General features: G+C 43.4%; 1 protein-coding gene across 1 annotated transcript; it reads right to left on the bottom strand.

Moving 5' to 3' along the window:
- Positions 1-8,948: 8,948 nt before the first annotated feature.
- Armcx4 (armadillo repeat containing X-linked 4) lies at positions 8,949-17,221 on the bottom strand. The gene is made up of 3 exons (XM_028781951.1): positions 17,165-17,221; positions 16,796-16,880; positions 8,949-16,483 (listed from the first exon to the last, which is right to left on the bottom strand). The coding sequence occupies exon 3, from the start codon at positions 16,353-16,355 to the stop codon at positions 9,294-9,296; it is 7,062 nt and encodes a 2,353-aa protein (XP_028637784.1). The 5' UTR covers positions 16,356-16,483; positions 16,796-16,880; positions 17,165-17,221; the 3' UTR covers positions 8,949-9,293.
- Between the last annotated feature and the right edge of the window lie 8,805 nt (positions 17,222-26,026).

A 26,026-nucleotide genomic window follows, 5' to 3' on the forward strand; every position in this document is an offset into this window, starting at 1 on the left:
TCTCTCTCTCTCTCTCTCTCTCTCTCTCTCTCTCTCTCTCTCTCTCTCTCTGACCTTGACCTTGCCTCTGCCAAGATCTGAAGAAAGCCTGTGCCACTGTGCCCTGACTTAAAGGTAATATCTATCACTACCTGTGAAACCTGGGAAACATCACCAAAAAAATAAAAATTAAAATAAAAAGAAGACAAAGTAAATGTAAGGAAAGAGTGCTCTGAGATGCTGCCTTTCAGACATGCCATGACTAGTTGACTCATAAACTCCCAGCAGCTGTGGCCCAGCAGCTGTGGTTATCTGCAGAAGACTGAGCCATCAGCATTCCATCATGAAGAGAGAAGGGGCTCATGAGCCCAACCCCCTAGAGGAGTTGTAATTAATGGTTGCTGGGAAAGAAGAAATTATTTTCTTTAGTAATGTAGCCACTGGTAAATTGCTCAACCTCCAGTAAATAACAACACACATGCTCATGCAAGCACCTAATTAAACTCAATGGATTACAAGAAAACAACAATAATAAAATAAAGACACAAAAGTAAGAGAGAACATGTTGAAGAGAAGGGGTTCAGCAGCAGTAGGAAGGAGATGAGAGAACGTAGTGAGGAGAGGAAGTGACCAAAGTAGATTAGATTACGAGCATGTGTGAAATCATCAAACAGGAAAATTAATAAGTAAATTTTTAAAATATAAAGCCACAAGATATAACTATTTAATGAATAGCTATTTTACTGATAACCAGATGCTGGCAAAGGCACTAATGGAGTGTATGCTGCACTGAGTTATTTATGAGCATCTTAGACATGTAATACCTCAATGTTAAAACTTGTATGGGGAGGGGAGTGGCAGAGAAATAGCTCGACAGGTAAAGGTGCTTGTCACCAAGCTAGTTGACCTAAGTTACATCCCATAGACTCACATAAGGGAAGGAGAGAACCAATTCCCACAAGTTGTCCTCTGACTTCCACCTGCATATTCTCTCTCTCTGTCTCTCTCTCTGTCTCTCTCCCACCCTCCCTCCCTCCCTCCCTCTCCATCTCCTCTTCTCCCGCTCTCCCTCCCCATCTGTCTCTTGGACTCTCTCTCTCTCCCTCTCTCTCTCTCTCTCTCACACACACACACACACACACACACACACACACACAAAGGAACACATGGATGCCTGTGCAATATGGATGCTGTTGCTCATTGGCTCATTGCTGGCACAGTACAACTTGTAACCTTAAACATTTTACACTTTGACACACTGTTCAGGCTCTAGAGAAATGTCTCTTCCAATCTAAACAAAAGGCAATTGTGTTCAAATGGCATGATGATCTGTGAATTATGTCACTTCTCACACAAAAGGCAAGTATTATTTCATACAGCCAGAGAGGATGATTTGAGAAGTAAAAATTTTAAGGAAGAGAAAAAACTAGCTAACTTGCCAAAACCTCAAATATATGAATAGTGTAATTTTTGCTCAATAAACTACCATTCTCTAGTAATGTGCATTGTCGGTTGTATTGCTTCTGCATTTTCCAGCTTTTTGTTGCACAATAAAAATTAGTGTAATATTTGCAATAGATGCATATGGATGGAAGTTGAAGAGCATTTTGCAATATTAAATGACCGATCTCATTGCTGACTTTAGGATAGATACATAAATCCATAGATGGATGGATAGATAGATAGATAGATAGATAATATCAGTAAAACGTTGTCAAATTGTATTCCCTGGGAAGCAGATTGTGAGATAACATTTTTGAGGTAATACTTCTGAAATCAATCCCTATAGGAGGATAGAAAGGAAGGAAACAGGAATAAGCTAAAAGAGAAATCAAATTTCAGTGCACAGATAGTGGAATTTCTCAGCATACCCTGTCAAGAATTCTGAAGAATGAGATGAAACTTCAGAACCTTATTCAGACTCTATTGAAACAGACGATAAGAGAGTTGGGAAAGCCTTGAGGAAAAAATGAGAAAGGGAGTGTTGGTCATTCTGTGTGAGTACAAACATGTTTTGATGTTCAGTCTAATAAGGATAAGAAAACAAGCACCTTTTTAGAAAGAGGTGAATACCATATGCAAAGGCTGTGATAATCTACTCTAACAAAAATACTACCTATATCTGACATGGTGTTAGAATTGTCTTACCACTTGCTTGAGTTGACAGGACTTTACTATTATTGTCCAGGTACTATCCACATTTTACAGGCCACAAAACTAGTGAATTGAAAGAGAGTATAATGTCTCTCTATATTTATATAGAGAGTATAATGAGTCTCTCTATTTTCCAGATCTTTAAAAGATGCACTCTGGGCAGTAGTGGCGCATGCCTTTAATCCCAGCACTTGGGAGGCAGACATATGCGGATTTCTGAGTTCAAGGCCAGCCTGGTCTACAGAGTGAGTTCCAGGACAGCCAGGGCTACACAGAGAAACCCTGTCTTGAAAAAAAAAAAAAAGATGCACTCATTTGTGCCTTTTCCCCCTTACCAAGATACTATAAATTGTAAGCTGGCCGAGGAAGGCGTATACAATTTCCGAAGCAGTCATTTAGTCTTTTCCTCTACAAATAGCTCTGCTTCAACAGGCCAAAGAACAAAGGGTCTGATACCAATTAAATCTTCAGAGATCAAGAAAATAACCATTTGGTCAAGCTTTGGACTCAGTGGACCTACTGTGAGCTGTACCTGGAATATGATTTCATTTAATATCTAGATTTCATATTCCCATGGGATCCTGGGTCCTATAATGACATTTTAGGTCTCTGAGTATCATGGCAATTGAAAACTGATGTTTGTCTTCAAAATATTTGTTTGTTCGTCTTTCTTTAGCATATAGTTACCTGAGCTATTGGAAAGACTGAAGAAACATTCCTATGATTGCTTCACCCTGGCCATCAAGAGCTAGTCCTTTGCCGGGCAGTAGTAGTGCATGCCTTTAATCACAGCACTTGGGAGGCAGAGGCAGGTGGATCTCTGTGAATTCAAGGCCTGCCTGGTCTATGAGTGAGTTCTAGGATTGCAAAGGCTATACAGAGAAACACTGTCTCAAAAAGCTCTCAAATAGTATAATCTAGATCAAATTCTCTCAATGACTTAGGACCACAAGCTGGACATGGGACCAACATTTTTCTTTTTTTAACTATTTATTTATTTATTTATTTATTCATTTATTATATGTAAGTACACTGTAGCTGTCTTCAGACACCCCACAAGAGGGCATCAGATATCATTGCAGATGGTTGTGAGCCACCATGTGGTTGCTGGGGTTTGAACTCATGACCTCTGGAAGAGCAGTCAGTGCTCTTAACCACTGAGCCATCTCACCAGCCCCGGGACCAACATTTTTCAAGGCAACTTCCTTCAAACTCCCAATCACCTGTAATTTCTTTTGAGTGGTTTATTAGCTCCCTATTGACTGGCTATGTCTCATTCACCATTTATCTACCTGTAGCACTGTGTTCTATTTAATTATTCCATGGGTCTCTGCGAGTTATGATACCTGACCTCTTACTCTGATCTTACAGGACATGATATTATTTGCATCCACTTGACCTCCAACAGCTAAGGATACTCCTCAAGGATCTATTGTCTCAGAGTCATCAGCATATCTAATGTTACTCTTCCACACAGAGCACACTCTTCTACTCTGGACCTCCAGAAAGCAAAATGAATGAGGATGGTGCCCCTCTCACCACCATAATCCTAACGTTATTAACTAGTGTGACCTTGGAGTATTCCAAAACAATATAGTCCTTGGGAAATTTTTCCTACATTATATGTTTACTCTATCATTCTACTTATTTGATTGTTTTTTGATTTTTTTTAATTTTGTGTGTATAGGTGTCTTGTCTGCATGTATGTCTGTATGCCATGTGCACATAGGGCTAGGGGAAGCCAGAAAAGGATGTCAGATCCTTTGGAACTGGAGCTATAGACAGTTGTGAGCCACCAAGTAGGTGCTGGTAATTGGACCTGGATCCTCTGGAGGAGCAGCCAATGCTCTTAGCCCCTGAGCCATCTCTGCATCCCCTTATCTGAATCTTTAATCCCATTTTCCAGCATCCTTAATGACATTTATATCTAAGTATGAGCTTTCAATTTCCCGTACTTTTAGGTACCATCTGAGCGATTAATTCACATCACTTCCTGGGTATTTGATAGGATTTTAAATCTTGTAAACACTCTCAAATTGATTTATTCTCCTATATTCCATTTTGTGCCCTAGAGCCACTAATCACTCCCATGCAGATCAGTACCTACTAGTACTGATAGCTAGTCAGATCTTATAGCTACTTACCTGTAGATTCTCTTTCTTAATGTATTCAATATACTCCAGATAGGAATATACTGTGGCTTGAACCTAGTGATAGGCCCAATGGCCAAGATGAGACATAGCAGATTCCAGAGTCAAGGTCAATCCATGTCAGCTTAAAGAGGAAAGGCATGCTTGAATCTCCAAGAAAGGTAGAATTCCAACCTTCAATAGTCAAAGGTGAGATAGTTTTGAATACTTAAAGGATTCAGCGAAATATAGGACATACAAAATATGAATAACAACCAAGAAGTTCCATCCTATGGGTCCCAAGGGCACAGGGCTCTGGTCTAACATAAAAGATTTGTCTTGTTTGTAACTTTAACTTTCTTTGAAGCTTTACTTTTTTAAAAAGTAATTCCTATGCCTGCTCATATTTCTCTTCCTGTACATTAAAGTTTTACATAATTTGTGTGGAAAGCTCTCTTGCTTTTGAATATAGCTTTTAAGTTTTAGTTAATTTAATTTATTTTTTTCTGTTTTTTAAAATATCAATCAAACTTAATAACTCTCCATATTCCCAAACTTAATAAACTTTATATAACATATAAAATTTATACTATGTTTGTTAAAGTATTTTAAATGTTTTTTAGATTTCTGTATTTATGAGCACGAGTAGTTTGTTTGCATGTACGTATGTGCGTCATGAACATGCCTGGTACCCACAGTCAGAAGAGGGCATTCAATCCACAGGAACTGGACCTACAGATGGTTGTGAACTACTATGTAGATGCTCGAAATCAAATCTGGATCCTCTGCAAGAACAAAAAGTGCTCTTAATGAGCTTTGTCTCCAGTCCCATTTTTCAAGTTTTGACTTAGGGTGCCAGACAATGCTTTCCCTACCATCAGCAAATTCTCTAACCATTCTTCTGCCAATCCATTCATACTTCTATCTATGCAACATACCACTAATAATGGAGTTTGCAATGCCAACTGGTCAGCACACAATCTGTCTAGGATATTTCTTCCCAGAGTCTGCTTTCTTAAACAGCTTCTTGTATTGATTCTTGAAAGTTTGTTCTCTAGGGATCAGGCAAAGACAGAATATAGCATGAGGGTCTTTATTAGGGTATCCTATGGGATCAACATCCATTGAAGGAAAAAAAAGGAAAGCAGGGCTCCACAGAGGGAGACAATAAGCTGTCTCAAGCTATGTCCATCAGTCATTGGATATAAAATGCCCCCAGGAAGTGGAAGTGGAACAGGTGATCTTGGGGAGGTGGCTGTCTTCAGTTGATGGATGCAATTCTGGAAGAATTATGACATCTGAGAGCTGTCTACTAGCATCATCATTCCTAACAAATGAACGAAGTAATTTATTCTTGAAGAGGGATCAGGCATCAGATAGTAGAATTCACTACAATGAGATAGTGTTTTGTTTTGTTCTGTTCTGTTTTGTTTTGTTGTAGTGGTGGTGGTAGTTTTTTTTTTCTTTTGAGACAGTGTCTCTCTACATAGCTGTGTCTATACTGGCACTGTTTATGTAAACTAGCTGGCCTCAAACTTATGAAAATCCTTCTTTCTGTCTCTGTTTCTGCTTTCTAAATGCTAGGATTAAAGGTGTGAGCCACCATGCCTGGCTAGGGATACCATTTCTTTACAATGAATGTTGGTGGTCCTCAAATGTTAGCCTTAATTTTTTTGTTTTGTTTTTGTTTTTATGATGCCTCATTATTTTGTCCAACCTTTCTAATTCAGTCCTCTGATTAGCTAGGATGATAAGTCTGTGCCACTGAACATGGATCAATAATACTTTCATTTTATAGAACAGTTTAAGAGAATAAAAAATTTAAATACTCAGGTTTATTTAAACATGCATTTAAATCGTTAAGTTATACCTTCCAAATATTTAGACATAATATGTGAGTCATTAGACTTTTGCTCTCGGGTTTTCAAATGCAACTGACAGCCCTACCCATCCAAAATACATTCTTTTATCTTGGGTTAAACTACACAGGAAACTTCTATTTATTACATAAGAGTTATAAAATACAGATGGTTTTAAAATCATAGGGCTAGAGAGGACTTTGATTCCCAGTACCTACATGGTGGTTCACAAGCATCTGTATATCAAATGCCAGAGGATGCAACACCGTTTTCTAGCTTCTACGAGCATTAGGCATACCCATGCTGCACATACATCCATGCAGGTAAACACTCATACACCGAAAGGTAAAAGAAGCTGCAGTGGCAAATGTCTTTAATCTCAGCACTCAAGAGACAGAGGCAGGTGGGTCCCAGTAAGTTTATGGCCAGCTTGATCTACAGAGTGAGTTCCAAAACAGCCAGGGTTACATGGTGAGACTTTGTCTCAAAAGATAAAGAATAAGTAAATTTTTTTAATCTTAAAGAAAAAAAGATAAAAATCTCCCATCTCATCAGCCCTCCGCCTTGGTTGCTGTTGTGGTTATAGTGCTGGTGGCCTTCAGACACGGTCGCTCACTGAACCTGGAGCTCAGGAATTGTCTAAATTGGCTGAGCAGTAAGCCAGCAGCAGCATGATCATCCTGTTCTGAGTCCACAGTACAGGGATTGCAGGCAAACCCTGCCGGTTTAGCTTTTTACATGAGTACTGGAGAGGCAAATGCAGCTCCCCCTGATTGCACAGCAAGCACGTTACTAAATCGATCTCCCTACTCCATTGGGGATCATCTAAATGCATATTTTTTTCTTCATAGAAAGCTATATGCTTTTATAGTCTGTGTTCTTACTGAGGATTGTATGCTGAATTCTGTCATAAAGGTAGATGCCCATTTTAAATAACCGTATACTTTTTTACTCTACAAAACAGTTTGAAGATGCACAATTTATTGCAAGCTGATTGTTTTATTTGTTCCTAAAGACAGATTTCTACAAGAATTATTGGATTAAGGAACATAGTCAGGGCTAGAGAGATGCTCAATGGGTAAAGGCAGTTGCTGCCAAGCCTGACAACCTGAGTTAAATATCCAGAGCCCACATGTTGAAAGGAGAGAACTCACTCCTGCAATTGGTCCTCTGACCTCTGCATGTGTGCCATGGCAAGCTCCTTCACCTAACACACACACACACACACACACACACACACACACACACACACACACAGAGAGAGAGAGAGAGAGAGAGAGAGAGAGAGATTTTTATGTACGTGCATCAGTGTGTTGCCTGCATGTATGTCTGTGGGAGAATGCCAAAGCCTCTAGAACTGGAATTATATAGTTGTAAGCTGCCATGTAGGTGCTGGGAATTGAACCCAGGTCTTCTAGAAGAACAGCCGTTGCTCTTCAGCTAAGTCATCTCTCCAGTCCCTTTTCTGGAACCTGTGTTGCTATAAATTTGTATTTGTATTGCTATAAAGTTTTGTATAAACTGTCAGAATCCCAGATGTACTCTCCACCCACAAACTAGGCCAAACTGTTTTTAAAAATTTTTTTCCTTTACTAGTTTTCTTTTCCTAGTTTCTTTTTGAGTACAGAGAAACTAAGTCCTTAAGGACCGCAATACTCAGTAACATAGTAACATACCTACCTTGTATGCTGCCAGCCATAAAGCCTAAATGTCCCCCCCCACAGACACACAGACACACAGACACACACACACACACACACACACACACACACACACACACACACCCTTGCCACCACTGTGAAGTGGAAGAAATTTGGATCCTCATCCCTGTGGATCTCACCACCATTCTTGATGGTTCTGTGAAAACCCACTCCAACCAATCTTACTAAAGAAATCCTGAGGCAAATACTAAATTTTATTTTTCTTTCAACTATATTTTCTTAATTAAGTCAAAACTGTTTTATTATACACTTCCATAGACACCAGAGTTGGCTACAAAAGAGCACATGTTCCCATGGACTCCACAAACCTAAAATAAAACTGGTTCTCTTTATATGTCCCCAGAATGGGCTTTCTGACCCCAGGCACAGTGACTCAGGCCTACCCTTCCTCCAGTGCTTGGAAAGATGAAGTTAGAGGTTTGTCAGGAGTTCAAGGCCAGCCTTGACTACATTATAAGTCACAAAGGAGAGATAACTCACTTATTTACTCTCCTTACAATCCCCACAGGAAAGAATGGCATTTCCGATGTCTATCATCTCATGTCTCGGCTACTGTGGTAGCTTCCTAGCTTGTTTGCCTATGTCTAGTCACCATTCCCCTGTCCTCACTCCAACTTGGACACATCCTGAACACAAACCATCCATACTACTTTCCTTTTATCTTCTGGTCATGGAAGTCCTTGATATTTTAAGGGGTAGATATAATATTACTACCTAATATTAGTAACTCTAATAGTTAATATTACTAACTCTAGATTAGCAATCAGAGTTGCTCTGTGGACAGAATTCAGGCTAATTCTCTCTCTTTTATTTCCTCTCATGCCCCTGCTCAAACATTTTACCCAAGGCTAGCCAAAACTGGATTCCCACTTCCTTGCCTTTCTTCCTCAAATGGCCTTTTTGGCCTTTCGAAACAGCTTGCTTAAAAAGACTTCCTTTTCCACAAAGCATTCCCTGGGTATTGGGTACGGATACATTGTGCAATGCTTTCTGCTGCCCCAAGGACCAATAGGAAGCAGTTATCTGTGACCAAAAGACTCCTGATTTTATTTCTATATATCTTATCTTTCTAAACAGATCATAAACCCAAGAATGAAGACAATCTCTTCTTTTGCTTCTTAAAACACACAACTTTATTGATGACATAAAAATAAAGTCTCAAATGTATAAACATAAGTCCACACAAAGGACCAAAGATTACCTTACTTATGAAGAATCAGTTGGTTCTTGCTCATGAAGCATACTAAAAATATCTCAATCCAGACAAGATAAAAATTGACACATGTATTTTCAGTACAAGCTTGAACTTATTTGGTGTTTCTAAAATTGTCCAGCTACAGATCCTCACAGGCAACATGAGTTTCAAAGTTCTAATGCAATTTACAATGTGCATCATGTTCAGGATGTAAAACGAAAATGTTACTCAAACTTTGGGGGAAACAGATAGCAGATCAGAGTTTATTTATTAATACCTCAACTCTTTCTTTCACCTCTGGGTCACTACAATCTGCTGCTAAGGCTCTAAGTTTCTTGGCACAGGCTTTAGGTCGTTGAAACAGGAAATAAAGGGAAGTTTTACTGAACCGGTCTTGAGGATATGTTTTCCCTCTTTTTTTAAAATGACGATTTATATTTTCAAAAAGTAAAAGAGCATTAAGTATATTTTCCTTTGTTTCTTTCTTGCTAAAAATGTTGATCAGTGCTGTTGGTGCATTGGCAATTAGCAAGTCTCTTGTCATAGATGGATTTTTAGAGAAATTCACAAGCATTCCTAAAACATGATCTTTAGTTTCTCCGCTTCCCAGAGCCAACAAACGGAGAAATTCTGAAATATAATTGGTAACCATATGCTGATATTCACTAGTAATAGTCAGGTGCTTTATCAATCTTAGTCCAGCCACTTGCACATTTGAATTCAAGGGATAGGTGACAGTATCTTCACATACTTGACTTAGATATGTCTTAACCGTTCTATGGTTTTCAGCAGCAACTGAGATGTTATTCAGTGCATTTAAAGCCTTCTGCCGGACATTAGGGTAGGGATTGCTCAATAAGCTTTGGATAACTGAAATTCCACCTAAATTCCGATCAATTTCCTGGGGATAAGGATAATCAGCACTGTTATATAGAGCATTAGTGGCTATTTCATGAACAGAAGGATCTTCAGTCATTTCAATCATGCAAATGAGTCTTTCAAGATCTTGGGGATCCAGATTAATAGTACGTTTACAGCGGCAGTTGCAGGAATGCACCTTGACTCCAGTATTGACTTGCCTTCTGAAGCCATCTTCACCTGGAAAGCTGGTTTTGTGTAATAACTTGCTTTCTGAACAAACAATGGTTCCATCCCATACACCCATTCCTGCCCCAGGGACCATGGATGGATATATGCCCCTTGATTCCGTTGGCTTTTTGGCTTTCACCTGAGATGAAGACTCATCCTCACATCTGTTTTCATTGCCAGTATAGAACCAAGACCTTATGTCAACTCCATTAGCAGCATCACTCTGATCTTTAGTGTCATCAGCCTTATCCCCTGTCCCAGATTCGGAATTGACATCTTTTTCATTTGTAGATCTGAGGTCATTACTGTCCTCACTCTCAGCCCCAAACAGGGTTCTTAGACTGATCTCTTCAATACCAGGGCTGGATTCTCTACTTAGTTCGTCCTCATCCTCATCTTCACCATCATTTACATTTGTAGAAAACGTCCAAGATCCTAAGCCAGTTCCAGCCTCAGCCCCAAGCCCAGACCCTTTAGTGGTTGACTCTTCATTCCAAAACCAAAACCCCATACTGGTCTCAGGCCCAGCTTCAGCCACAACTGCAGCCCCAGGCTCAGCCTCAGCCCCAAGCCTAGCCCCTTTAGTAGCTTCATCTCCATCCCAGGACCAAAATTCCATGCTGGTCCCAGCCACAGCTTCAGCCCCAGCCTGAGCTCCTGCCCCAACTCCAGCCTCAGCCTCAGTCCCAAGCCTAGCCCCTTTAGTGGCTCCATCTCCATCCCAGAACCAAAATCCCATGGTGGTGTCAGCCACAGCTTGAGCCTCTGCCCCTGCTCCCGCCCCTGTCACTGTCACTGTCCCTGTCCCTGCCCCTGCCCCTGCCCCTGTTCCTGTCCCAACTCTAGCCTCAGCCTCCGTTCCAAGCTTAGACCCTTTAGTAGCTGCATCTCCATTCCAGAACCAAAACCCCATGCTATTCTCGGTCTCAGCTTCAGCCTCTGCCCCTCCCTCAGCTCCAGCCTCAGCCTCAGCTACAAGTCTAGACCCTTTAGTGGTGCCATCTCCATTCCAGGGCCAAAACCCCATTCCAGCTTCAGCCCCAGCCCCTGCCTCAACTCTAGCCCCTGCCTCAGCTCCAGCTTCAGAAGCAGTTGCAGCTGCTGCCTCAGCCTCAGCCCCAGTCCCTACTCGCACCTCAGCCTCAACCTTGGTCTCAGCTCCAGCCTCAGCCTCAGTTCTAGTCTTAGATTCGGGCTCAACTTCAGCCTCAGCTCCAGCCACAGTCTCAGCCTCACCCCCAGCACGGGTGCCTGGAAAAGCTGCCTCTTCAGATCTGGTCCAGGATTCAGTACTGGTCTTTTTTTCATCCCCTAAACCAGAACTAACAGCGGTTTCTTCCTTAGTCCCTGATGTGGATTCAGTACTGGCCTCATCTTTCATCCCAGCTACAGGCAAAATAGTAGCATCTTCTGTCCAGCACCAAGACCCTATAAAGGCCTCACTCCCAGGCCCAAACCAAAATCCTTCATTAGCCTCCACCTCAGCACTGACAAGGAATCGTCCACTGGCCTGATCCTCAGACCTAATCCAGGAGCCTCCACTAGCCTGGTCTTGAGAATCTAGCCTAGATCCTCCGCTGGCTTCATTACTAGTCCTGGACCCAGGCCAGGATTCTCCACTAGTCTGGTCCCCAGTACCAGCCCAGGAGCTTCCTCCACATGTCTGACCTTCAAATCCAGATTTAGTACTAGTCTGATCCACAGGCCCAATCCAAGATCCTCCACTGACCTGACTCCCCATGCCAGGCCAGGACCCACCACTGGACTGATCAGTGGGACATGTTCCAGAACCTCCAATAACATGGCCAGTAGCAGCACCCCAGGAAACTCCTCCACTAGACTGATCCTCAGACACAGCTGGCCTAGACCCTCCAGTGGTCTGGTCCGCAGCACCAGGCCAGAATGCTCCTCCAATGGCCTGATCCTCAAATCCAGGTTTGGGACAACCACCAACTTGATCACCAGTCCAGGGCACTGCAGTGACCTGAGTCCCAGTGCCAAGCCAAGTTCCTCCACTAGCCTGGTTCATGTGCACTGGCTTTGCCCCTCCAACATCCTGACCAGTGACCCCAATCCAAGGGCCTCCTCCAATAGTCTGAGGCCCAGCGTAAGTACAGTACCATCCACTGGTCTGATCTCCAGTGCCAGGCCAAGACCCTACATTCGATTGGTCCCTGGGACCCAGCCTAGATTCTCCACCAGACTGGTCTGCAGAACCAGTCCAGCATCCTCCTCCACTAGCCTGATCTACTCCACTAGCAGCCAGTTCTCCAGAGACAGGCTGAGACTCTCCACTGGCCTGGTCTAAAGGCCCAACCAAGAACCCTCCACTGAGTTGGTTTCCAGAACCTGCCCAAGATCTTCCAGCAGACTGATCCTCAGACACTGGCTTGGAACCTCCACTAGGCTGGCCAACAGTGCTAGCCCAAGACCCTTCATTACCTGTCTGATTCTCAAAACCAGGTTTGGCTGCACCATTCGACTGATCACCAGTCCCAGTCCAAGATCTCTCCCCAGCCAGATTCCTAGTACCAGCCCATGATCCACTACTGGACTGCTCTGCAGACCCTGATGTAGATCCTCCACCAGCCTGGTTCCCGGTTCCAGCCCAGGATGTACCACCAGCTGGATCTACAGTTCCAAGCCTGGATGCTGCAGTGGCTGGGTCTACAGTCTCAGTCCAAGACCTTCCACTGGACTGGTCCTCAGATCCCAACCTGGGCTCTCCACTAGTTGGGACACCAGCTACAACCCAAGGCCCCTTTTCACTGGCCTTAGCATCACCAACAACCTGATCACTAGTCCCTGTCCAGGGCACTGCATTGGTCTGGTCTACAGCCCCAGTCCAGTATCCAATACTAACTATATTGCCAGGTCCAGCCCAAGACACTGGACCAGTCTGGTTCTCAGCCACAGTCCAGGTCCCAGTAGCCTGGTCCACAACCCAGGACACTCCACCGGCCTGGACTGCAGGCCACGACCCATCAGTGACCTGACTCACAGCCCAGGGCCCAGCAATGGCCTGGTTTCCAGAGACAACCCAAGAACCTGCACTGAGCTGGTTCTCTGCCCCAGTCCAGGCAGCTCCACCGGTCCCATCACTAGTCTGAGCTGTTGCCCAGAGTCCTCCACTGGCCTGGTCAGCAGTACCTACCCAAGACCCAAGAGCAACCTCACTCTCAGGCCTAGCCCCAGTCCAGGACTTAAGGCTATTTTCATCACAAGCCACAGCCCAGGAGCTAACAATGCCAGCCTTGTCATTAGCTGCCCCATTCCAGGGCCCAACACTGGCTGCACTCTCATCTTCAGTCCAGGATACACTATTCTCCCAGTCTCCATCTATAGTCTGAAACCTAAATTTGATCCACCGCTCAGCAGCAATCCAGTCCTCAACACCAATCCCATTCCAGTAATAATCATGAACATTAGGCTGAGCACCTGCCACAGTCACCATTTCAGTAGGGGGCACCGTAGGGGGCACCGCCCCTACCATGGGCTTTGCATAGGCCCTATTGTCTGCAGTGGCTTCTACCTGTGAACTGGATAGACCTTCATTCTGAGAACTGACCACAGCCTGGGGCTGAGCAGAGCTCCTTGTACCTGTTCTTGCTCCTGATTTAGTACCAGCATTGGACCTGATCTTATTCCTGGCACCAAGCAAGGCTTCATTCTGAGAACTGACCACAGCCTGGGGCTGAGCAGAGCCCCTTGCACCCACCCCAGCCTCTGCCTTAGGCGCAGCATTGGAACTGCCCCTGACCTTATTTCTGGCACCAAGCAAGGCCTCAGCCTGGGAAGAAGCCAAAGCCAGTATTGTACTTGCCCCAGACTCTGCCTTAGGCACAGAATTGGAATTACCCTTGACCTTATTTCTGGCACCAAGCAAGGCCTCAGCCTGCGGCTGACTAGACTCTGTTGTACTTGCCCCAGCTTCTGCCTTAGGTACAGCACTGGAATTACCCTTGACCTTATTCTTGGAACCAGGTAAGGTCTCACCCTGTGAATTTGCCACAGTCTTGGCATGGGCAGAGCCCACCATACCTGCCCCAGCATCTGGTTTAGACACCGCACTAGAATTGCCCTTGACCTTAGTCTTGGTCCCAGTCAAGGCAATACCCTGGGAAACGGCCACAGACTGGGGAGAGGCACCCACCCCAGCCTCTGCCTTAGGCACATTGGGATTGCTCTTAACTTTAGTCTTGGCACCAGGTAAGGCCTCGCTGTGGGAATTGGCTACAGTCTGGGACTGGGCAGAACCTGTCGTATCTGGCCCAGCCCCTGCTTTAGGCACAGAATTCCGATTACCCTTGGCCTTATTCTTGGCTCCAGGTGTCGTCTCACCCTGGGAACTAGTCACATGAGTCTGGGCAGAGCTCGTTGTAGCTGTCCCAGCCTCTGTCTTAGGCATAGGATTCGGATTGCCCTTGACCTTATTCTTAGTACCAGGCAAGGCCTCATTCTGGCAATTGACCACAGGCTGTGGCTGACCACAAGCTTTCTGGTCTGCCTTTGCCCCTGCTTTAGAAACAGCATTAGAGTCACTTTTGTTGTCAACCTTGGAATCAGACAAGGCCTCAGCTTGAGTTTTGGTCCCAGCCTGAGGCTGGGCACAAGTTTTCGTGTCTGTCCCAGCCGCTGCCTTACACTTGGCTTTGGCTTTACCTCTCGCCTTACCTTTAGTATTAGGTAAGGCTTCCCCTTGGCTCTGGGCCGTAGCCTGAGCTCCTTCCTTAGATGTGGTATTGGCATTGTCCTTAGCCTTGATTTTACCATCTGGTAAGTCATCACCCTGGACATTGGCCACAGACTCAGTCTGGGTACAGGAAACCATGTCTATACCAGCCTCTGCCTTAGCCGTGACATGGTTATCACTTCTGTTTTTATCCCCAGTATCAGGCAAGGCATTAGCCTGCAAATTGGTTTTGGTGTTTGCCTTGGCCCCTGCTTTAGCCATGGCACTGGCATTATTACCTTTACCCTTAACCTTGGCATCAGGCATGGCTTCAGTCTGATCACTGGTTACAGCTTGAGGCTGGGTATCCGTTAGGTCAGCATCAGTCATTGTCTTAACATTGGCATCTTTCCCATCATCCACCGTGGCACCAGACGTTGCCTCAGTCTCTATCTTGGCCACAGTCTCAGGTTGTATTATACAAGTTCTTATATCTGCCTCTGCTTCACAAATGTCATTTGCATGGTCCCGAGCATCATTCTTTGCCCCTGGCACAGCTTCAGCCAGAATGTTGGCAGCAATATGAGGCTGACCAGAAGCCTTCGTATCTACCCCAGACCCTGCCTTCGACATGTTTTTGAGATCCTCCTTGTTGTCAGCCTCAGCACCAGCCATCTCATCATTTTGGATTATGGCCACAGTCTGAGACTGTGCATAGGACTTCATGTCCACTTCAGTCACTACGACAGACATATCACTAGGATTCTCCTTAGTATCAACTGTGGCATCAAGTCTAGCCTCAGACTGAGTTCTAGTCACACTCACAGTCTCTTCCAGTGGTCTTATCGTGGCTTCAGCCACAATTCCAGTCTCATTCATGGTTCCAATCTTGACTACTTCCTTGGTCACTGCCAAGACCTCACTCTGTGTCACTGTTACTCTGTTAATCTCTGTCTCTTTTTCAGCCAATGTACGAGCTTCTGCTTTGGTCTGGGTCATTGCTTCTTTCTTGACCTCTGCCCTGCCAGCCATTGCCCAAGCTTTAGCTTTGGTCTGAGTCACTGCCTCTTTCTTGCCTACTGCCTCAGCCTCAGCATCAGTTTGTGTAACTGCCTCTTTCATGGTTACTTCCTTGGCATGAGATGTTGATTCAGTCAAAGTCACTGCCTCTGTCATGACCACAGTTTCCACCAATGAGCTGGACTCAGTTTGGGTCTCTATCTCTTCCTCAAGCATTGTCTTGGCCTGACAGTTGCCACTGGATCTAACTAGAACAGGGACCTTGGAGTCTACTTCAGCCACAGGCTCACCTCCTTCTCCAGTTTCTGGTTCAGTCTTGACTCTAGTCTCAGCCTCTCTTCCAGCCATGGCTTCACTTGTGGCCAAGGTCTGGTTCTGTTCCCCAACCACAGTCTCCGTCTCGATTCTGGACCCATTTCTGGCAAGTCCGCTCACACTCTGAGTTCTTCCCTTGGTTAATCTGTAAATGCAGTAGCAGGTACCAGCCCAGATCACCAGTCCTGCAGTCGCCCAGCCCACATCCTGAACACGGCCCATGTAATCAACCCTGCTGAAGGCACGGACAATATATAGGAGGGCTCACTTGGGCTAGGAAAGAGGACGGTGTGTCTGGGCAATGGTGTTTAACCACTTAAAGGCCAGCAGAGCTGCCCCTGGAAGTAGACCTAGAAGTGGAAGAAGGAAATGAATTTAACCGTCTCTTCTAACTCTCCGGCATTATTCAAATAGAAACAAACAGGAACCGGAAAGGGTAGGAATGATGAGCTTGTTAGAAGAGGATGAATGGCAAATTTTCACCCCGTATTTCATTTCTTGCTATCCTCCCCAATGCCCAGCTATTTTCATATACCAAATGAATTGTGTCAAGGATGGCAGGAGGGCTGATAACAAATGGACGAGGAACAGAAACCCTCAGAACTAGATCTGTAAGGGATCTCCTATGGTTACCATTATTATAGGTCCCCATTCATACGAACCTGGAATGAACGAAGGTCCCGCTTCTGTCCTTCTTTTGTTTGGTGAAGCACTCTTAAAGTATATAGAGTCATGAGACATTTAGACCTAGAGAAATGCAGACAAAGGGGGAGACAGAGAGGAGTTTGTTCTTGATGAAGCAGTCATATTACCAGCAATTTATTCTCTCAATCCATCGGATTTCCTTAGGTGGTATAACACTCTTTTCCACATACCAGAATCAAGGTAAAGGTTTGGGGTAAATATCAGGAATAGTGAGAAAATAATGGCTGTAAAAGAGAATAAAAAGCTACTCTTGACTGTCCCTTATAGGCACACTGGTCTCCACTAACCCCCATTAGAGACATACCAGACATTTCCCTCCCTCTTACCAGTTATTCTGATCAGAGATAATTTCCTCTTTGCTTCCTTGCTTCCAAGAATCTCAGATTCTGGAGCAGACATGCAGGAGGATCTATAGGTACATATAGAAACAGAAGATAATGAGGACTGTGCCCTGAGTAGAACAGACAAACACCCCAATTCTTTATTCCAATGTTTGCATTGCAAGAGTCCTGATCCATTTTAACACTGTATCCCTATCTTATGATCCCATCTCAAACCTTCTTTGTCACAGCCCAGTCCACCCTCCCTCAACTATTCCCACTGTTTCCTGCACTGAAACTGACAGGTTGTACGGCAGCATTGTGCATATCAGCCGTGCATAGACAAGGCAGAAGTGCCATCCACTGGAGCCCTTTCAAGCTCAACCCACCCTCTTTTGTCATCCCCAGCCACTACCCACCTTCATACCAACCTCCACAGTTTCAAAACAGTCTCCCCCTCTTTCCCTTGCTTCCAGGGGAAAAAAGCCCTACTTCAAACATGAGAAGCCCTGGGAACAGACAAAGAAAATGGAGAGGGTGAGTGCTGAGTGCTTGTGATAGCCTAGCTCCAAACGTCTGTGTTTCTCGGCCCTGCCTTTCAAGATTAAGAGACACAGTCATAACCTAGGGCTTCACCTACACTGAAATGGATAAAACAGAGAGGGGGAGAGGAAAAGTAAAAAGGGAGAAAAGGAGAAAATTTATTTTTAAACCACCTGTAGGATTCTAGTCTCAGCCTGTCTTCCAGACATGGCGTCCACCATTTCCTTTATTAAGATGGCCAGGTAGACATGACTATCTGAAAACTGGAGGATGGCGGAAGAGATGGAGGCCCAGATCCCATGATTCTTCAATCAGAGCCTGCCATCTGCTTCCCCTGAAAGCCATCTCTAGGAGTCTCAGCACAAGATACAAGGTATGGAGGAGGGCTTTCGCTTCTGCAAAATCATTATCCCATCCCCCAAAGGCTATATCAAACAATAGTATCATTTTTTACACAACAATTTGTATTTTTCAAAATCACCTGACATAAATTAAAATAATCTGTAATAAAGTTTTGGTTTTGTTGATGATCACCATAGAATTTAAGTGAAAAGTCTGAAGCCTGGTAAGGAAACAAAGCTTAGGTAAAGTTCCTAGGTTAGCCCCACCCCACATCCTAATTATATATAAATACAATATATACAAAAATATATACAAATATATATATATATATATATATATATATATATATATATATATATATACACACACACACACACACATATAAATATAACTGCCTACATGGCTGCGTAGAATCCATACAGAACTTCAACGGTTCGGTACTCTTACTCACATTAATCTCCACAGATCCTGTGCAGTTCTCTTGTCTGTCTCCGTTTTTTCCCTCGCCTCACCACAAATAGAGCCACACCGAACTATTGTCCAAAAGGAGAGAGGAAAGGCACTGAGTGCTTCTGCCAGCACCAAGGCCACACATCCCAACACTCTCCTTTATGGAATCCGGTTGTCAAAGGTCCCTCCCCTTCTTCTGAGACACCACCCCTACCGAGCCCGCCGTCCAGGCACTAAGGCCCACCATTTTCTCAGCAAATGCCACGGTGGCGCGTGTCCCTCCTCTGAAAGGAGCAGGAAGCCCGCGGACATGTGCGGACGCCCATTGATGGACTTAATTAAAGAGGATGGTCATTTCCCCCAGTATTTCCCTCTAGAGACTCTCCCTACCGGCGGCCCTGTCAAAGCACAGGGTTCCCCAGCACAGATTCAGCTAGGGGCTGGGGGACGCGGGAGAATCGGAGGGGACGGCTTCTTGAACTTGATCCAGCATGGACATCCCCCTCCCCAATCCATCTCCATTGCGCTGCGGGATCAAGAGGCTACGGCTAGCAGGGCCGCGGCGTAGCCGCCCGGGGGCCCTTACCTGCTCTGCTCACCCCGGGCCCGATGCCAGCCCGCCGCGCGCAGGGAAGCGGGGAGTTGGTGGCCAGACGAGAGTGACGACTGCACCCAAGGCTGCGTCGCTCTGCAGCTCCGGGTCACGTGAGGGCCCCGCGTCATCGCTCGCCCTCCTCCTCACAACCCCCCCACTGGTCGGAAGGCAGTCAACAGGACCCCCTTCTGAACGCAAAGGCAACCCCCTCCTCGCGTCCGTGCGCAAAGCCCCAGCGCGCCCCGCCCTGTCACTCATCTCTGCGCTCTCCAATCTGAGTGCCCACAAGTGTCATCACCATCTAGCGGTTGGAGTTTACCGGTCCCTGGTTACTAGGAAGGGTCTGTACCCCCACCCACTCCCAGGCCTCGCCTGTAGCCTTTTCTGCATCTTTGAAGAATCCTTTCTTTTCCTCTTAGGCTACAATACTAACCCTCCCCACTGGCTCTCTATACAACCTGCCTTCCCTTAGCAACAACTCCACCATCAAATCGGCTAGAGAAAGGAAAACCACGCAATCAAAGCCTTCACGTTCTTTGTCTGTATTCCCTTTTCTGTTGACATCATTTTCGCCCCCAGTAAGGGGAAAATGCAGTAAAGACATTTTCATTCGCCATGAAAATGCCCAGGCTGTAAAAATTTTAAAGACTCATTCGTTTACACAATTTCATGACACTTAAAAAAAAACGTTTTCTAGCTACTATAAACTGCTTTTGAGCACTGAAAACAGATGTAATTGCTGACATTTTATATACATTTTTTCCTAAACAAAGCCATCCCGTTTTTTAACGCAATCGACAAGGTAATCTTTGGAAAAACGTTCAGATTTGAAAACTTGATAGCTTTACAGAAATAATTGAAAGCCTTTGAGCTTTTGGCTGTACCTACCTTTGCCTACCAGGTGCCTGAGTCCTTCTCCACAGGAGACTCTGAATACTTTAATGAAGACCAAACCAAGATGAACCCAGTACTTTACAAACTAGTGGTTTCAAAGGCTAGTATCTAACGATGTGGTTTGTTTGTTTGTTTTTGTTTGTTTGTTTGTTGGACTTTTACATCAATCTCACCACACCCACGAAAGCAGCAACTGCTACCACATAGAAAGAAAGGAGGCTTAACAGGTGGGCTTTTCATGATGGCATGGGTGATGTCTCCCCAGGTTCTGCCATTTCTGTTCTGTGTGTCACCCTGTCCGTGACAACACTGAGCATTTTTCAGTAGCAATGGGGCATGTTGGAACAGCATGGCCATCAGTGATCTTTCCCCCTTAGAAATGGAAGAACAAGGTCCAGGATTCCAAGCGGTCACCAGAAGAAACGCCTTTTTACTCCCTGCCTTCCTTAATAACTTTAGTGCACCACCCTCACAAAACCCAGAATTCAGGAACAAAAATATGCAGAAGAGTCCCCGGGCACCCACCTGTTTCCACTAGGGAATCATACTCCAAATATAAACTGTCCAGGCAGTCTCCTTCTTAGAATGCTGAAATATGACACCCCAGCTTGAGGCCCTCCCTGGTGAGGGGCCCTGTGTGAAGGAGGTCCTTTCAGGAGGTGAGCCAGGAAACCCATAATGCTTGAAAACACTAATGGATTTTCAGAATTCAAATGTACTTTCTCTACCAAAGAAAATAATTCATCAATTAACATAAAATTTTAAATCTGGGTTCATCTTTTGAAAGAAGCATAAGCTTTGGAATGCTAGAAAACTGATTGTAATTTAACTATCTGTACATAGTATTAATAAAATAACAAATAGAAAAAAGTGTCAAAGATATAAATAGATTTATTCACAGAGGAGAAACAAAAGATCCAAATGTCCAATAAACATATAAAAATGCTTGATTTTTAAAAACATGCAAATCAAAACAATTGTGTTTCAGCTATGACATCAAAGTTTATAAATTCAATAATATTATTGACTATTTTGTGGGAATATGGAGATGCCTATACTCTGTTGGAGATGGCTATTTTAATTCAATTGTTCTATGAAGGTCAATTAGGCAAAATCTATTAAACAATAAATATAACAGCCTACAATTCTTTCCTGTGGTAATTCTATTCTTTGATATTTAGCTAAATATACCCTTAGAGAATGACATAGATATATACTGCCACACCCAACTATGATATTTCTTGCAGTACTATTGAAGTGTTTTTTTAAAAATGTTGTAACGGGCGAGAAAGATGGCTCCGCAGTTAAGAGCACTTACTGTTCTCTCAGAGGTCCTGAGTTTGGTTTCCAGCACCCACATCATGTGGCTCACAGCTCCAGGAGACTCACTGCCTGCCTCTGGCCTCTGAAGGCATGTATATACATATGGCATGCTCCCACATAGACACACACACAGAGACACACAAAAGTTTAAAAAGTATAAGGGGCTGGAGAGATGGCCAATGGTTAAGAGCATTGGCTGCTCTTCAAGAGGACCTTGGTTCAATCCCCAGCACCTACATAGCAGGTTATAACTGTCAATAACTCCAGTTCTTGGGGATCGGGCACTCTTACACAGACATATATGCAGGCAAAATACCAATCAATTCTTATAAAAATAAACACTTTTTTAAAAAAGTATCAATAGGGGAGACAGATTAAGAATTTTCGATAGATTTTTTTTTACATTGTGAATAATTTTTTTAAAGATTTATTTATTTTATGTATGTGAGTACACTGTAGCTGTCTTCAGACACACCAGAAGAGGGCACCTCATTACAGATGGTTATGAGCCACCATGTGGTTGCTGGGAATTGAACTCAGGACCTTTGGAAGAGCAGTCAGTGCTCTTAACCTCTGAGCCATCTCTCCAGCCCCATGAATAATTTTTTAAAAAGAGTTAAGTCTTGTATTCTGAGAGGACAATTGGACTAATTCTATTATTTACTGTTTTTCTATAAGTACAAGTAACTAATTTTCCTGTATTTGTTTTCTTTTATTTCTCTTGAGATGGGATCTCACTCTTTAGGCCAAGCTAGCCACAAACTCACCAATCCTCCCGCCTTGGCCCTCCAAATGCTGGAAGTACAGGTTGTACCACTACTCCTAACTCTGTTTTCTGTTTTAGACAAGCTCCTACTATGTATGTCAAAGTAGCCTCAATTTCATGACTCCTCTGCCTCAACTTCCTGATCTGGATTTACGGGCATGCTCTATCCACCTTTATTATCTACTGTCCTGACCATCACTTCATATGCTAACTGACCACTTACATTTCCTGTCTGAAGAGAATATGCTACTCATATCCTTCTATATGTGTTCACGCACATCTCCTCAGCATCATTCACAGAAATAGCCCATTATTCTCCCAACTAACTTACAAAGATGATGTATCATATATGAAATCATCATTTGCGGTCAGATCTGTTTCACTGGAATTTGTGTTTCACTGATATATGTATCTCTTCCTACTTTATAAGTGGTGTAGATTCCTAGCTAGTTTGGGTATCTGGAAGGAAAAGGAAAAATCCTCAAATGTTCTGCTTTTTTTTTTTGAGACAGAGTCTTACCATATGCCTCTGGCTGACCTCAAACTCACAGGATCTGCCCTCCTTTGCCTCCAAAGTTCTAAGACTAAAGGTCTGTGCCACAATGCCTAGCATAGGCAATTAGTACAGTTACTACCTTAAACATTTATCAAAGAAGTCTTCCTTGATAAATCAAAGAGATAAGTCTTCTCTTTTACCTATTTGAAATACACAGTGCTTTATTGCTACCTGCAGTTCCTCTACTGTGCAAACATACTAGGGTTTATTTCTCCTATCTAACTGTACCGTTGTACTACTCGACCAACCCTGTCCTATCTATTTGCTACTCAGCCTCTGGTAAACAGTATTTTATGCTCAACTTCTATGAATTCAGCTTTAGAGATCCTCAAATACATGAAAATATGTAGCATTTTTCTTTAGATATCTGGCATATTTTAATTACAACACTGATTTCCAGGTTCATCCATATTATCACAACTGACAAGATCCTTTTCAATCATTGAGTAATAATGCATGGCATGCATTTAATCACATTTTTATCTATATAGCCATTGCTGGGTGTTTAGCTTGATTTTATGCCTTCACTATTATGAGTACTTCTGCAATAAACATAGAGGTAGGCTCTTTTATATGCTATTTTCATTGGAGGGTGTAAAATATATACCCAATAGTTGGAATTTTGTATCATAAGGTAATTCTATTTTTTGCCAGCTTCTCTTTTATACACTACATTTTATTTATTTACTTGTTTGCTTGTTTTATGTGTATGGGTGTTTTGTTTGCATGACTATGCTCCATGCACATGCCTGGTCCTGGTAGAAACCAAGAGTGTGCTGAAGCCCCTGAGACTGGAGTTAAATATGGTTGTGAATCATCACGTGGGTGTTGGGAATTGAGCAGCCAATACTCATATGTACTGAGCCATCTCTCCAGCCTCCCTCCCTTACTTAAAAACTTTTTAGAGCCGTTAGTATATCATACATAAAATTATTTACAACTTATGAACAAAACGATAGAAGTAGCACCTTTTCAAATGGCTTGTTTATTTTTGTTTTATGTGCATTAGTGTTCTGCTTGCATGTTTGTCTGTGTAAAGGTGTCAAATCACATGGAGCTCGATTAGACAGTTGTCAGCTTCCATGTGGGTGCTAAGAATTGAACTTGGGTCCTCTGGAAGAACAGCCACTGCTCTGTACTGCTGAGCCATCACTCCTGCCCTACAAGTAGTATCTTGAATAAAACAACATTACTTCAAGTAGTCAGGTTTTTTTTAATGCAGTCTCAACCCATATCCTATTTCTTACCTTTCAAAATAGGATAAGATGGTTCTGTGAGATGGCTTAGATAAAGACACTCACTGCTGACTTGAGCTCTATTGTTGGTACTCACATAGTAGTAGAGGAAAAACAACTCCTGCAAGTTGTCATTTGACTTCTACAAATGTGCCAAGGCATCCTCACACCAACATACATACATACATACATACATACATACATACGCACACACACACACACATAAAAAAATAAATACAGGGAGATGAGTAGCAGTGGCACATGTCTTTCATCCTAGCAGTTAAGAGGCAGAGGCAGGCAGATCTCTGTGACTTCCAGGCTAGCCTGGTCTACAGAATGAGTTCCAAGACAGCTAAAGGCACACAGAAAAACTCTGTCTCAAAAAATAACTAACTAAATAAAAACATTAATATGTTGTAATAGACATATAATCTGGGGTTTCTACCCCACCTTAGATCATATAGTTCCCAGACAAAAGACATAAAATCTTTATATTCATGATAAGCCTTTAAAACACTGGAGATGGACAGATATCTACCCTCTAAGACCTTAGTATCTATTTACCTATCAATAATCCTGAGTTATAACTTGCTATGTTCTGCCCAGGCCACTCTTACACCAATTGGTCAGCCCTGATGACCATGTTTTCATGACTCACTTACTCACTTATGGTGTCTTTTCCTTTCTCCACCTTTTCTCTCTCTTTTGGTGGTTGTGCCTCAGACCCTCAAGCCCAGAAACTAAAACCTTACCTACATGTCTTCTGCCCAGCAACAGGCTCTAGGTATCTTTATTGACCAATCAGGAATAACTTGGGGGACAAAATCACATAGCATCACTTAGTCTACATGAGGATCTCCTCATCACTGAGGCATCCAGTATTTAAGGTCAGTATTTAGCATTACAATACATAGCAACAGACCACACCTCAACATAAATAAATAAATAAATGTAGGGCTAGAGAGATGGCTTAGTGATTAAGAGCACCTATTGCTCTTGAAAAGGACCCAGTTCCCAGAACCCACATGGTAGCCCCCAACCATCTGTAAACTGAGGTCTAAAGAATCATATGTCTTCTTCCCACCTCCTCAGGTATCAGACATGCAAACGGTACATATACTTACCAACAGACAAAACACTCACACACACATAAAATAAATAAATCTTAAAAAAATAGCAGAAAGATAAAAATATTCTCATAACACCTCACCTTGTATAAGTGACTGACAAATATCATATTTTTAGATCTTTGAAGGACTTTCATGCATACTGTTTTCCAAAATAATATACAAGTTTACACTAACACTCTGAAACTGTAAGCAAAGTCCCTAATTAAATGGTTTCTTTTGTAAGAGTTGCTAGTCCATTATTGTCATGGTGGAGACACACCTCCTCCAGTAAAGCCACACCTTCTAATCCTTCTCATACAATTCGTCAGAACTGGGACTAAGCCTGGAAACATATGAGCCTGTGGAGGCCATTCTCATTCAAACTACCACACCTCAGAAGTTCCAATCTGCTGCTAGAGTCACAGAGAATTCCTAGAAAACTTCTAGTCTTCAGTCTGTTTAAGAATCTCAAATAGTTAGGTTCTAATACCAGAAAACAAATGCCTCAGCAACAGTATAGATGAACTGTAGCAGGATACTTATTCTGCTACATTGTATTCGCAGTGGAGCTCAGTGATTAGGCAGTAGAAGAGAAGGTGAAGCTGGGAGAGAAAGAGAGGAAGGGGAGGGGAGAAATAGAGAAAGGGGAGGAGAAGAAGGAGGCTATCAGCCATGGAGAACCATGGATGGGTTGAAAGCTGTCCTGAGTATCAACTTCTATCAAAAGGTTAGATATTGGGTAACAACTCTAATTGTGTGGGCATCTTGTTGATTGAGCATTTCTAAATAGATAAATCCTTTAGATAATCATTAAGCTTTAAGAGTCTCATTTCTACTGGGTACTGCGAGAATATTGTCTGGGATTCAGCCGAGCTTTGTGGATGCAGCATGGTGGATTGGCAGAGCCTGAACATCTAGCTAGCCAGAGCCCCAGTCAGAGCTGAAGAGCAGCGGGAACATGGTGGCTGCCCGGAAACAAGCCGGACCGGGCACCATTTTCTAATTATCACCTACAATGAACCAATGAGAGTGAGAGCAAGCAGGTAAAAAACAAC

Source organism: Grammomys surdaster, unplaced genomic scaffold (genome assembly GCF_004785775.1).
Source record: "Grammomys surdaster isolate TR1022 unplaced genomic scaffold, NIH_TR_1.0 61, whole genome shotgun sequence".
Lineage (NCBI taxonomy): Eukaryota > Metazoa > Chordata > Mammalia > Rodentia > Muridae > Grammomys > Grammomys surdaster.